This window comes from Monodon monoceros, unplaced genomic scaffold (assembly GCF_005190385.1).
Source record: "Monodon monoceros isolate NGI ecotype Baffin Bay Population unplaced genomic scaffold, NGI_Narwhal_1 Super_Scaffold_12, whole genome shotgun sequence".
Classification (NCBI taxonomy): domain Eukaryota; kingdom Metazoa; phylum Chordata; class Mammalia; order Artiodactyla; family Monodontidae; genus Monodon; species Monodon monoceros.
In genome coordinates this window covers 98,351,160-98,365,851 of record NW_021703768.1, presented here as the reverse complement: position 1 = coordinate 98,365,851, position 14,692 = coordinate 98,351,160, and the positions used below count along the sequence as shown (strand labels likewise).

Genomic DNA, 14,692 nt, shown 5'->3' with positions numbered 1-14,692 from the left:
AGGCATTAAGCCTTGTGTTAGTTCCACTATACTTGAGTTGAAATTAAAAAACAAAATTGAAACCATGAAGAGCTTAAAAGGATGACAATGCTATTTTTAAAAAAATTCATTCATTACCTCAATTGCATCTCTGAGGCAACCAGCTAAAAGAAAAAATGCTGCTGAATGTTCAAATCTTTGTTTTCCTAACAAAGAAAAAGCATTCTTTAAAGCTGCTTTACGCCATCTCTCATCCTCAAAATTGTGCCCAAAAAACTGTGTCATCTTGGAATCTTTTTGGGATCTATAAAGAAAAAAGTTTGAAAATTTTGGAACATAATGCTTCTACATCAAAACCAATTGTTATGAAGTTAGCCACTTAAAAGTTAAGACTCAGAAGAAACATTTACCAGTTCATAAATTACTATACATCTGCTGCTTTTCTGAGCAAAAATAACATTTATGGTAAACATTTACTTTTCCATATAAATTTCAGAGATTATTGAAAACATTCTTTCAAACTATGAAGAAACTACATTAACAGCACTGTGAAAAATTATTTTTAAATCTATACAAAATATATAATTTACATTAACTTCTGTGCTATTTTACCATTTAAACTTAATCAACTGCCTTTAGCCCAACTGCCCACCTGAAGATGACTTTGATGATAAAAATCCAAGGAATTTGTCCTGAAGCAAAACAATCCTAAAAGATCTAGTCTCTTACAACTGATACCATGATTTTCCCCCAAAGGTTGCTGATCATATGGATATATCTAGAACTGAACCCCAAACGAATAGTGAACTATTTATGGTGATCACGCTCACCAAGTCTAGCTGAGAACAAGTGAAAAAGAAAAATTCTAAATGACTCTAGCAAGAATGGGGTCAGGGCCCTTGGGAAGAGGGTGGTTTGGAAGAATAGCCTGGTCCAAGAGCTCCTTGACAGGGCAGAGGGTAGATGTATCTTCAAAGCTCCACCAATTCATCTTCTTCCCCACTCCAGATAAAGTTTCTGGTTTAGTTTTTGTTCTACAGGAGCATCATAAGAAGTTATTAAAATAAGCAAAAAAAAATGTTTTTCTGGACTGATAAACCTAAAAAATGCTAATGTGACCTCATCAAGATTCTTCTGCTCTGTAACCTAGGCTTCTTTCACATGAAATCTCTTAAATACAAAAATAACTAAGAATCCACATGAATCACACTAACAAGAACAACAAATCTTTACTTCATACTCTGTGGAAAGTTTTTCATTTTGAAGCAGTTTTTTCACCTACCTATATAATCCCCAAATCACAGCTTTCTTTTTCATTGCAAGGTAAAAAATGGCAGCATCTAAAGGATCATTCTTTTTATAAAAGGCTGCTTTGGCTACCTATAATTAGAAAATATTGGTCAAAATTTCACGGTAACAGTTTTTAATTAAATAAACAAATACTTTCCTTCATATACGAGACTGTCATACATTCTCTACTTAAATGTTCAATAAACTAAAAAATGTGTATGAACACACACATGTATATGTAAATTTATTAATTTATTAATTTATTTTATAATTACAAAAGTAATCATGGTGGTGGCCTCCAAGATTACAGAGATGGAAACAGGACTACACTTTTCATTGCAAGCTCTTCTGTACTGTTTTATTTTCCTAAATGTGTATATATATTATTTTGTATATATCAATAAAAAATGCTAATATATCAACTAGCAATTTAAGAATTAGAATATAAATTGTTAAAAATTATGCTATTTTGAAATATAAAGACTATTTAAAAGCATTTTACTGCTAAAAAAAAAAAGAGTAACAGGAGAGGAAATATGCAACATCATGTAAATAAACATGCAATATATATTAATTCATTTTTACACCAAAATAAAACACTCACCTTTTCTATGCATTTGCGTAAGATGCGGGTATTCCGGACCCACCACCCCACACCCATAGCTCTAAGTTCAGACCATGTGGGATCATCTTTCTGCATTGCTGGCAACATGTTCAGCAGTTCTTCTTCTGCTACTGAATGAAAGGCCCAGGCAAAATGACTACTAGACAGGCCTGAAGAAATATCAAAAATAATGTTTATAAGAAAATAAATGATTATATAATGATGATCAGAAATGTGTGTTCCATAGTTGCAATAAAAATGCCTAAAAGTTTATATAAGACTCACAGAGTTATAACTGTTTGGGGTTGGAGGGAATATGGGGTTTTTTCTTGCTTCTCCAAGTAACTCAATCATCACATCAATATTTTCTACAATGAGCATATATTTTCTATAATTAAAATATATTTTTTTAAAAAGATAAGGAAAAACGCTTATGGGCAAATGCCACTGTGCTGAGTCTTCCTATTCTATAGTATGTCTGACATCCTTTGGTCAACATTTGTTGTGTGGATTTAATTCCATGGAATCAAAAAAGCACCAAGGAGACAGTACAGCTGGTGAACAGAACTTAAGACTGCAAAAACTCTGGAATCAGAATGCATAAATTAAATTCTAGCTCCACCCTAACTAACTATATAACTTTGGGCAAGCTACTTAACCTCTTGATTCCTCAATTTTCTTATTTACAAAATGTGAATAATCATGGCACCTACCTCATTACATTGTTGTGAGGATTAAAAGAAATAATATAGTTAAAGCATCTGGGATAGTACCTAGCACATAATAACTTTTATTACCCCATAATCACTATATTAATAAGATACTTTTATATTTATAAAGCATCATTTACATTAGCAAGTCTCTCAACCTACTGGCCCACACATGTGGGGTTTATCGTTCAGCTTTTTTTTTTTTTTTTTGTGGTATGCAGGCTTCTCACTGCTGTGGCCTCTCCCGTTGCGGAGCACAGGCTCTGGACGCGCAGGCTCAGCAGCCATGGCTCACGGGCCCAGCCGCTCCACGGCATGTGGGATCTTCCCGGACCGGGGCATGAACCCGTGTCCCCTGCATCAGCAGGCAGACTCTCAACCACTGCGCCACCAGGGAAGCCCACTCCAGTATTTTTATGCAAAGAGGATGAGATGAAAACAAACATTTTTAACATAAATTAAGGAAATTCAGAATGTGTCAAACTTGTTGGCATTATCATATCTGGGCAAAAACAAACTTAAATGTTCTTAAGCCTCTCTTCCACTCGTCTTACTTCCTTTTACTAGATTATTGCCAAAATCACCTTGGTGAAGGAGTTGAGCTCGATAAGCTGGAAGAGAAGTTGTAAGAAAAGTATGAAGTCGAACAGCCAAAAGAAATTTTAAGCCACATTCATCAAGAGTTTCTCCACCTATAAAAAAGAAAAAAAAAAGGTATTTTTACTTGTAAAAACCCATTTCATTAGCAAAAGACAAGTAAATGCTAATAATTCTGGCAAGCAGGGTATGTCACAGCACCAAATACAGGGACAAAACATTGTGTGAAACTGACAAAAGTTATCAGTCTAAATATTATCTAATATTTCTTTTTCCTATATAATTATACGTTACAGAAAAAAGTTGTACAGTTAAATAATTGAAAAAATAATAAAGGAGAATGAATTGACTCAGAGTCTCTGACATATTTTTAATAATAATCTCCTCTGACACGAATATTTTAATTTAAATGTGACTCAATTTTAAAATAGTTTAACCTTCCCTGTAATATTATCCATACTGATTCAAGTCACATACCCATTCCAATAACTGCTAACACTAGAAGAAATGGCTATATGGTATGGGGGCCTGATTTTTACTTTAAATGAATAAAAACATAAAACACTTGTAATATAGTCACATCAAAACATAATATCTACTAATAATATTTCATGTCGCAATTCATGACCAACTTATTTTTTCTTAAAGTTTTAATTTTTATTATTGTTATTCTTTTTTCTTAAATTTACCCCACATTTTCCTTTCAAGGGGCGCATCCTACTGACACATCTGGTGCACAAGGCTAGACTGTTAATCAGATCTTATTTGAAATCTGATGGGAATTCTACAAATCTATTCATAACTCAGGAGATTAAAAACAAAAAATGCTCTTTGGGTGAGGAAAAGACCTAATTTTATTAGGCTTGCTTGCTGCTATTCTAGGAAGGAGTATACCTTAATGTTAATTTTTTTAAAACCTCAATATTAAAAAACCCAAATTAACAGTGAATTATTACAATGTGAAAAACAAATAAAGGAGAAAGCACCTTTTATTTTGGGGTTTCTAAAGTAATTATTTATTAAGAATGTTAACTTTTGCTAAACTCAAAAGCAATTAGTTGGATTCTTTATTGACAGGTAAAAATGACTTGGCATAATGAATCTTTGTGTACTTTCTCAGAGTACTATGATTTATGGGATAAATAATATATATTCAAGTTAAAACTACTGTGAAGGCAACAATAATGATTTTAAAAACCTTCATGGCTGTCATTTTTACAGAAATTATTTAAGATTATTTTCTGTGAAAAAAATAAGTAAAAATATTACCATCAGTTTTTCCTCTAATCCTATACCCAATTTAATTTTACCTTGGCTTCTGTCTCTGCTTTCTCCAATATCAGTGCTGGTAGTTGCAATTGTATCTGCTAAAGCCATCAAAGACATCTGCTCCATCCGGCTGAGTCCTGGTAAACTAGAATGAAGTAAGTGGCCAGAAAGAACCTGAGCGTGCTCAGGACCAAAGTAAGTTGGACTGTATTGTGAAAGGTCAATAACCCTGGGCTTTGTATTTTCTTCATCTGTCTTTAACACATGACTGTCAGTCATTAAAGCTGACATCTGAAAAAGCTCATCATAACTTTCTTTTGACAACTGGTTTGAGTTACTTAAGGTACTCTGATTACTAGATTTCTCCAAGGATGAGTAACAGCTATCATCATCTGCGGCGAGTAAGGCATATAAAGGAAGTGGAGGGACAGAATCGATTTCTGTGTAATCTGTATTTTCACTCTTGTTGAATGCCTGGGGGTCTCGAGTAGTACTTCCACTAGCACTGATGGTGAGAGACCTAAAGCGGCGCTCATGATTAGATTCAGCTTCATTCAGAGCCACAACTTCCCCAGCAATGCACTTGACAAGATGTGACAAGATGGCCTTTGCTCTCCGAACTTTGCCAAGATCCATGAGTTCCAAAAGCTGCAAAGGATGGTACTGAGGTAAAGTTGGGGAAAGAACATGAGCTGCTTCAAAAAGACCTGAATCTTCCATACCCACAGAAGGATCAAGCGCAGTTTTCTTTCCACAGATTTTCTGTGCAAGACTGGTCATGGATCGAGTCAGGGTTTTCTTTGGAGGATGTAATCCAGAACTTGATGAGTTACTCTGTTTTATTAAACTTATTATAGATGGAGTGCTCCCATTGTATGAATCTGTTGTAACAGGTTCTTGTTTAGAAGATGGCTGCCATTGAGAATATACATGCATTTCACAATCCATTCCTACCACCAGGATGCCATCCCGGACCCATGATAAAGAAACAGGAAAAGGTGGAGAGCCTTCTACAGAAGAAACCAAGTCCATACTTCGTAACAGTACAAATTTAGAAAGAGGCACAACTTTAGTACCTTCCCAGAGAGGAAATGCCAGGCTTTCCTTACCCGTCTGTTCTTGTACCTTGCCAGCCAGGGGTCCATACATAAAAAGTTTTGATCCAATTCCTACAGTAAGAATATGAGAACCATCTTCTCTAGACATCCAATCTAAGTGAACTAAACGCTTTGTGTTTGATGTGACACTCTCTTTACTAGATAAATATACCTCTTGTTTATTATAGGCCACTAAATTGCTATCAATACTAATGCCAGAATCCAACACTGTATTTAACTCATCTAAATGAACTGTCTGTTCAAGGACCCAGCATGAACCTCCTGTAGACTCACATTCAAAAATACTTACATGCATCACAAAGTCCTGAGAACATCTACTATTAGACGTAGGCTGCTTATATGCTACTGCTAAACGATTTGTGTGTGCACAGCTGACTTCTATAGGCCTACCAGGTACAGTTATACTACTATTGCTCTGCAGTCCATCTTCAATAAGTAACGGCCATTCTTCCCAAATGTATATAAGATCCATTTCTCCATTCTTTGAAGTGGCAGATTCTTCAGCTGTTACTCTACATCTCCAGAATCTTACTTTCTCATCTGAGCATGAAGTTGCCAATAAATAAGGAGCACTGCATATGGGATATATGGAAGAAGAACTCAGATGTCCTAAAACAAAAATAATCCAGTAACAAAATGTGAAATTTGGTTAAATAAATCTGTTTTCTTGTACTAAAGGTTTTAGTCTTTTGCATGAACTAGTGTTGACAACATGACAATCAATATTTAGCTTAAGGATCAGCAAGATCAGTAAGATGCTTTTAATGATGTCAAAAAGGTACATAAAAAGGACATTATTACCAAAACCTAGAGCTGAAAGAGAACTCCGTAATAATTTATAAGTAAGGACTCTTGACTAAATGTGTAAGTATCTTATGCCTAAATCAAATAGCTAGACTAAGGCAGAATTAGAAAACCTAAATTCTAGTCCTGGTTTTCAATCCAGCATTCTTTTCACAACTCTTTGTTAGCATTATATATTATTATAAATCTCACTTTAAAGATATCAATACATTTTTAAAAATTTGTCAATATTCACTGGCTACTTCTCTATAATATTTTTTAATACAATTTTGTGAATGGCTCATGCTTACCTAAGTACTAAAAGAGTCCTCCATGATTGAAGTGTATTTCATATAAATGACGCTGAGAAGGTTCCTAAGTGGGACATATGTTTGCTTGGGCTTAATGTAATTACATACTCTTAATTTCCTAAATCAGGGGTTGACAAACTTTTTCTTAAAGGGCCAAAGAGTAACAACTAGGCTTTGCTAGCCACAGAGTCCCGGTTGCAGCTACTCAACTCCACCAGTGTAGAACAAAGCAGCCATACACAAAAGTAAACAAATAGGTGTGGCTACGTTCCAATCAAACTTACTTACAAAAAGGTGGGTGACCCATAGTTTGCCAATCCCTATCCTAGACTATTAAACATAAACTGCTAATCGTAAGACAGAAATGTTATACAGAACATTTATTATATTTTAAAAGCATATTTCAACATAAGTTTTTCTTTAAGTCCTCAAGGACTTAGCAGTACTGCATAAGGACACAATTAACACTGTCTATTAGTTTCTCTGAACTGAACAGAGAATAAAGAGCTTACCCTTCCCAAAAGTCTCGGTTAAAATAAAAATTCTCAAGACTAGGAAAAAAAGCTGTTATCACATGCTACTGTTTTTGCCAAACAAAACAAATTTTTTCCTTTGCCCTAGGACTTCTCTTTTCTTTCAAACTCAACTTGCGCCAAGGATTATTTTTAGAAACATCTTCAGTTTCTCTTAGATCTGCCATATAGTTTTTTTAATAGAATTCAGTAGTGAAGATTATACTGTTCTGGCTAAGGATAACAGCTCTTAAAACTGTGTCAATACAAAAGTCATTCTATTTCAAACTTTAACTTGCCTTGCATTGATGCCTCTTTTATTAAAATATACAAAAAAAACCCAGAATGTAAAAGTTATCAGGACACTGTTAATACTCCTGCTAACTTCACCAATTAGAAAAGATTAAGTACCTGATAATGTGGCAAACTGAAAAGCATTCAAAGTAATTAGTCGAAAGTGATAGACAAGTAAAGAAGACCAAAAACCCACACTGTGACTATGAAAATGAAAGAACTAGGTGATAAAAAGATGGATTTTTGTCTTGGTTTTCATGATACCGTTGATACTTTGATCTTTTTTGTACACTGGAATCACCTGGAAGGCTTGTCAAAACAAGACTGCTGGGTCCCACCTCACAGCTGGTGATTTAGTAAGTCTAGGGTGTGGCCCAAGAATTATTATTTCTAACAACTTCCCAAACAATGCTGATGCTTTTGGTCTGGGGACCACATTTTGAGAACCACTGCCCTAAGGATAAGGATGACAAATATATATATCAGGAACTACACACTTAGAATCCTTCACAGCACAGAGCTCCAGGCAACCAATACCAGCATTATCAAAGTTGGCAAATAAGGTGCCACCCCATTATTATCTCTGCCCTGGAAACTTTCGCTTTGTCTTCACAAAAGGATAATAAAAATTTGTTTTGGAAATCAATATTTAAGACCACAACTGGCTGACAAATGCCAGAGTCATCTGAAAACGTACTGAGAAATTTAAATTTTTAATTTAGGGTACTTAAAGATATTCTTTCTATTTCTGTTTCTGTGTAGATTTTAAAAGTGGGAGTTGCACCTATTTTTAAATACACAGTAAGTACTCATGCATTATGAAGTTTGATTAGTCTCCTTTTACAAAATTTACAAACCTGCTGATGGCTTAACACTTATTATCTCAACTCCTTCTGGCAAATGCAACTCTTGGCTATAAACCATTTCTGAAGACAGAGTCAACTTGCTGGTACTCTGGAGATTTGCTCTGCAAGCCTGATACTTCTGTGAAAAAGGGGATAAGATCTTCTCTGGAGAAGAAGAATAATGTTCTTCTGGCTGCCAAACTGCTTCAGATATTTTTGTATCTACTTTTTCATCTATAAAACATAAAAAAAGAACCAAAAACTGGGAGAGAAACCCTATAAACATTACAACTGCTACATTTTATAATCCAAAACTACCTTATAAAAGACAAAAAAGTTAACATATTAATATGATTCTTTACGGCAAGAAAATCAGAAAATTGTTTTTTCTTAATTAACAGAATAAACTATAATTATCCTCTCTCAATAAAAACAGCTTTAAAAAATATCCACTGAACTATCTAACCATATATAATTTGTTAACCTAAGCCTACTTAAAGTTTAAAAAAAAAAAAAACTCACCCAATGAGACAGGAATGGACTTCAAATGCAAATTCCACATGTGTAACAATGAACGGTTGTCTTGGGTGCACTCTATTACAATTAGGTAGAATTTTTCTGAAAATTCATTAGGTGAGCTGCCTGTTGGTATAAATGGTGTATTTCACTACTAACATGGAAAGCTGAGATAACTTTATATATTATATAAATATTATATCAATTTATCTTTGCCTAACATACTCTACATTTTATTTCTCATTTCATGAAAAATTCTTCTTTACCTGCATCAGATAATATTCTGTCTTTTCCTAGTCTTTTCTTCTCAAGGTTATTCAAAATGAAGTCTTCTTGAAAAACATGAAGCAGCTGGGTTTTTCTGCCTTGCTGAATGTAAATAAATACCAACGTAAGTTGACATACATATTATTTACCTAATGCTAAGTGGCCAGAAAAATAATACTTACAAGTTTGGTAATGGGATCTAATGCAATAATGCATCCTGGCCTGGCTGTTGACTGTTGACTTACGATGTTAAACACTTCACCAACATATTTCTGTTTTTGAAAAAATGGATATCTCCTTTATTAAACAATTAAAAAAAATACTAACAAATGACATAAAATTTCAGGCATAACATAATAATAAATAAGTTCAGGTGAGACTAAATAAATTCACAAGTCCTTTTCATTATAAACATTTTACGATTTTACAAAGCAATTACACAGGAATGAAGAGAGTTACAGCTCAGCTGGTGCAGAGAAAACCAAAAGCAATGCTTGGTAATTGTTAAGGGGAAAAAAAGTATTTTATATTTATAAGTGTGAAAGACTGACTTCAATCTCATGGAAATGTTCTAAGAATCAAGGTTTTTTAAGCATTAATTTTGACAAAGAAAGCTAAAGAAACAAGTTAACATACTATTTACATATGCTGATTTATTGAGCCACTTATCTCCTGACTGCTCTAGTCAAGCACACATTGTTAAATTCAATGTTCATCATACTGGATCCATCAGCAGCATTTGATTCTGTTGATTACTCCTTCCTCCTGGAAATAATTTTCTTCATTTTGGCTTCCATTATACACCACGCTCACCTCACTTTTAGCAATGGAATGCCCCAGGGTTCAATCCTCCTATCATTTCTACTTTCCAGCTATAGTCTCTCCCTCAGTGATCTCACTCAGCTCCACAACTTTATATTCTGACAACTACTTATTTTCTATCTTCAGACCAGGCCTCCCTCAAAACTCCAGAGACTAGCTTACTAGATCTCTTGGATATCAAACAGGCATTTCAAAATTAACATGTCTAAAGCCCGGCTCTTGAATCTCCCTGCTCCTCAAAATCTGCTGTTTAGGGACTTCCCTGGCAGTCCACTGGTTAAGACTCCACACTTCCAATGCAGGGAACACAGCTTCAATCCCTGGTCAGGGAACTAAGATCTCACATGGCAGGCAGCGTGGCCAAAAAAAAAAAACCCCAAAAACTGCTATTTATACTTCTCATCTCAAGGCAAACCCTGGGAGTCACCTTCTTTTTGTCACACAAACCCCACATCCAGTCCAATCCTTACTATTCAATGTTCAAAACACATCCAGATTTGACCAATTCTTAGCATCTTTATCACCACCATTTCCTACCACTCTAAACCCCTTTGATTCTTTCCTAGACTACTGTAATAGCTTCCTGAATTGTTCTCTCTGATAACACTTCTGCTTCCCATGTCTAATCTATATAACAACCAGAGTGATCCTTTTAAAGCCTAAGTCAGATCATATCACTGTCATTCTCTTCACTAGTTTTTATGTCATTCAGAGTAAAAGTCAAAGTTACTCTCAATACAATCTGGCCAGGCTCACTTTCTGATTTTATTTTTGACTACTCTCCACCTCACTTATTCTGCACCAGCCACAATGGTCTCCTTGATGTTCCTTACATACCAAACATGCTCTGGCCTCAGGATCTTTACACTGGCTCTTCCTGAAATACTCTTCCCTCTACATATCGATATAGGTAGCTCTTTTATCTCCTTCAGGTCTTTACTCAAATGGCACCACTTCTCTGAGGTTTTCCCTGACCAGCACTTTACTTGGCACTCCATACTACTTTTGCAACATTGTTTCTCTCCAAAGTATTTATTAATATATTTTTACCTTTTTTCTATATTCTTTCACTAGAATGTAAGCTTAGATTTTTGTCTGTTTTGCTCACATCTAAATTTCCAGCACTTAAAACAATTCCTGAAAAATAGAAGGCCCTCGAGAAATATACGTTTCTAATTTGACACTATATATGTTTTGAAAAACTTTGTGTTCTGTAAAACCATGCAATAAAAATAACAGGGAAAAATCAAGATGGGAGCAGACCACTGACCTATGCAATTCTGTAACCAGAGCATTAACAAAGACATTAATTGATGGTTGAGAGGACAGTTTGACTCTCTTAAACAGGAAGCTCCGTGTGGCTGAAAGTTACCTCAGGGCATATTTAAAAACACAAAAACCAAAAGAATGGAAATACTGGCTTTTGGAGGTGCTGAGACAATGCAGATGGTGGGTTGCTATTAGTTGGGCACAGGAACAAGTGCCCTCTGTCATAAGACAAAAGCTTTGCAATGGTGTTGAAAAAACTCCTGCCTGTAGTGCAACCAAGCTGAAAGCTCCTTCCTCTTGGTTAAGATTAAAATTCCACTCCTGGTATTTCAGCTTCCCTTGCCTAGAAAAAAACCTGCAGATGAACCAACATAATTCCATATACTGTCAGTAGTCCCCATTTATCTCTGAGCAAAGAAGTACAACAGTGGGCTTCCCTGGTGGCGCGTGGTTGGGAGTCCACCTGCCGATGCAGGGGACGCGGGTTCATGCCCCGGTCTGGGAGGATCCCGCATGCTGCGGAGTGGCTGGACCCGTGAGCCATGGCCGCTGGTCCTGCGTGTCTGGAGCCTGTGCTCCGCAGCGGGGGAGGCCACAGCAGTGAGAGGTCCGCATACCGCAAAAAAAAAAAAAAAAAAGTACAACAGAAACACATATTGTAGGACACTAGACTCTACTTTTGGAATGAATGAAAGATATGGTTTCTTTTTAAAGGAGGTTAGAATCACTGTAAGAGTAAAATGTGAAACAAATTACTAAAAAATATACATTTTATTACAAATTATATGTCACAATTCTAGAACATGCCCAATAAGTATAAAGTATCTAAAAACATTATATTCTTAGCTTCAAAAGCCATTTACTTACAGAAATGTCAGGATTGGAAAGCTCATATAGAAGTTTCTTGGCATCAATAACTGCTTCATATAATCTCAGATATTGTCCATCACTTGCTACAAAGCATGCACTAGGAGAGTTGCAGTATGCACCTAGATGTATTTTAAAAACATTTGAAATTTAACCCTTAAGCAATAATGTCAGAAAATCTCAAGTTCTTAAATAAAAATCAGAATCCTTACCTAGACAATAACTGGGTATAAGAGTGGGCAGCCATGCCACATTGGAAAATGCAGAAACATGAAGAGAATTAATCCGGGCAAGCTCAGAAACACCTCCAGAAAAAGACAATGGCCCAACTGGATCAACTCTCCAAAGAATAAGCTCACTGTAAACTGCATTGGGATCCTGAAAGGCCATGTCAATAGTGCTTTTATTCTGTTGTGCCAAAGAACATTCTTCAATATTCACAGCACCATAAGGTTCCTTTTGGTTATCAACATCTGGTGTCCTTAATGCGTTATGGTGTGACGTTGTCAGCAATAATGGTAATACTGAGTGACAAGCTAAATCATTAAGATGAAAGCGATGACCACAATATCTGGATTTGTGGGAAATACTGAGAACTGTAGAAAAGGCAGATTCCTCGGCAAAACTGACAAGCCATTGATTCAGGGAGCCATCAGCATGCTTTGAAATCATCATAACATTAGGGGTAAAAATGCTTAACTTTAAACTATTAGTTGATTTACTGTGACCAGAAGATATAAGCATTGATGTGGAACGTGTCAGGCTGGAAGTTTTTTGTTTCCCTTGCTGAATAGCCAAGTCAACATTCTTGGTACAGGCATACATCACTATGCTTTTACAGAGAGAGTTTGCATCACCTGTGGGGAAAGCTACAGGAATTCTGGAAACAAAGGACACCTAGAAGTAAGAAAGTAGCATTAGAATTCATGAAATTATATAAAGAGGTTTTACAAAACAGTACCCACATTTAACAAGTAGCTCTCCAGAGATCATAAAAATAATACCTGTACTTGACGAAACATACCAGGCTGGTATTCATCCAGCCAATCCACATGCCAAACCAGCAAAGAACCATCCATGGGATGAATACTGAATAGCATGTCTGCATTTTTACTCCATTCAGACAGAAGTACTTCAATCTGATGATCAATGGCAGCTGATGGTAATGGTACAGAACTTGAATTTGGTACCAATTTATCACTGCCCAATTCCTTCTTTTCAAGATTTATTTTCAGATCATCAATACCATCATCGATCTCTATAAGCAAAAGGGTTCATGAACCAAGTAAATACAATCAAGCTACTACTAAAAATTAAGAAATATCTTTACAAATGCATTCAAAATGAAAAACATAAGTTTTCATATAAACAAGAAATGGGGTTCCCTTTAAAAAATAACTTTGCTCCAGGAATATAAGGCCACGGAGTTAACTCAGTACTCAGAAGGCCTATAAGGCTGATTCAGTGGATTATTAGTAGAAGGACTAATACTAGACTGGAAAGTAGGTAAATTGGTTTCCAAACCCAGATGTACCACAAGTAACTACTTAGAAGTAAGACACACTACTTCTCTGGACCCTAGTTTTGCTCATGTTAACATGAGGGAGTTGAAATTAGGCTGAATTTTTTAAATATATTATTGGAATGTAATTTGTACTTTCTTCATAATGTCAGATTCATAAAACCTAAGTCAACCACACTAGCCATCCTCTAGGTGTAAGCATTTATAACTGATATGACACCTTAAAGAAACTATTTTAAAGAAATACATTTTATAGTGCCTAATTTCCAGATTTCCTTCAACACATGCCAACTTATTAATACAAATAAATATGTATATTCTGACCTCTACATCCAAGCCCCTATTCCTGGTTAGGAATACAAAGCCTTTCTTAAGAGACTATCAAAAACTGTTAGCTTGTTTACCAGTTTTTAAAAATTAGTCAAGACATAAAATCATTAAGAAAAAGAAAAGTAACTCAACAGAAAATTAGGCAAAAGGCACGAAGAGGCAAACCACAGAAGGGTTAACATAATTCTGCTCAATTTAACTCAAGAAAATTCAAAGTAAAACAAGACACCATTTTGTCCATATCAACGGCCAAAAAATAATAAAAAGATCCAGTGTTGGCAAGGATGTGAAAAAAGGATATCTGCATATACTTAGAGGGAACATATACTAGTTAAACATTACTAGAGGGTACTCTGACAGAACTTATTGAAATTTAAAAATGCTTATACACTATGCTAATTCCCCATCTAGGAATCTACCTTACAGAAAAATTGACACAAAGATGAAGAGATGTGTTACTCTACCATTATCAGTATATAGTGAAAAACAATTTAAATCAATTTAAATGGCTATCATCAGAAAAAATGCTTAAGTTTTCTCTTGAGTCTCTTGACTCAGGAGCTGTTAAAAATGAGAAAGAAAAGTGCCCGTTACTGAATTTAAAAAGCAAGCTGCAGCACACTATTTTCATTGAAAAATGAACTCCCAAAGTACAACTCTTTAAAAAAACTACCTTTATGCATATATTTGTGTGAGCATAGAAAAGAATATATCTGGAAGGACACTCATCAAACTTAACAATATGGAAACTTTATACACACCTGTATTGTTTAATTTAAATTTTTTT

At 35.2% G+C, this 14,692-nt stretch overlaps 1 protein-coding gene across 5 annotated transcripts in view; it reads right to left on the bottom strand.

The window, feature by feature from the left end:
- The window catches only part of DMXL1 (Dmx like 1), a 130,782-nt gene that overhangs the window by 75,909 nt on the left and 40,181 nt on the right, over positions 1–14,692 (bottom strand). For all 5 annotated transcript variants that reach the window (XR_003792589.1, XM_029216002.1, XM_029216003.1 and 2 more), the window contains 12 exons: positions 13,058–13,311; positions 12,266–12,950; positions 12,054–12,175; positions 9,278–9,367; positions 9,095–9,197; positions 8,835–8,954; positions 8,325–8,546; positions 4,491–6,176; positions 3,168–3,275; positions 1,874–2,043; positions 1,262–1,359; positions 118–283 (listed from right to left, as the gene is read on the bottom strand). Coding sequence is in view for 4 of the 5 variants with exons in the window: in XM_029216002.1 (XP_029071835.1) it covers positions 118–283; positions 1,262–1,359; positions 1,874–2,043; positions 3,168–3,275; positions 4,491–6,176; positions 8,325–8,546; positions 8,835–8,954; positions 9,095–9,197; positions 9,278–9,367; positions 12,054–12,175; positions 12,266–12,950; positions 13,058–13,311 (3,824 nt within the window). In the remaining variant the exon portion in view is untranslated. The remainder of the gene's footprint in view (positions 1–117; positions 284–1,261; positions 1,360–1,873; positions 2,044–3,167; positions 3,276–4,490; positions 6,177–8,324; positions 8,547–8,834; positions 8,955–9,094; positions 9,198–9,277; positions 9,368–12,053; positions 12,176–12,265; positions 12,951–13,057; positions 13,312–14,692) is intronic.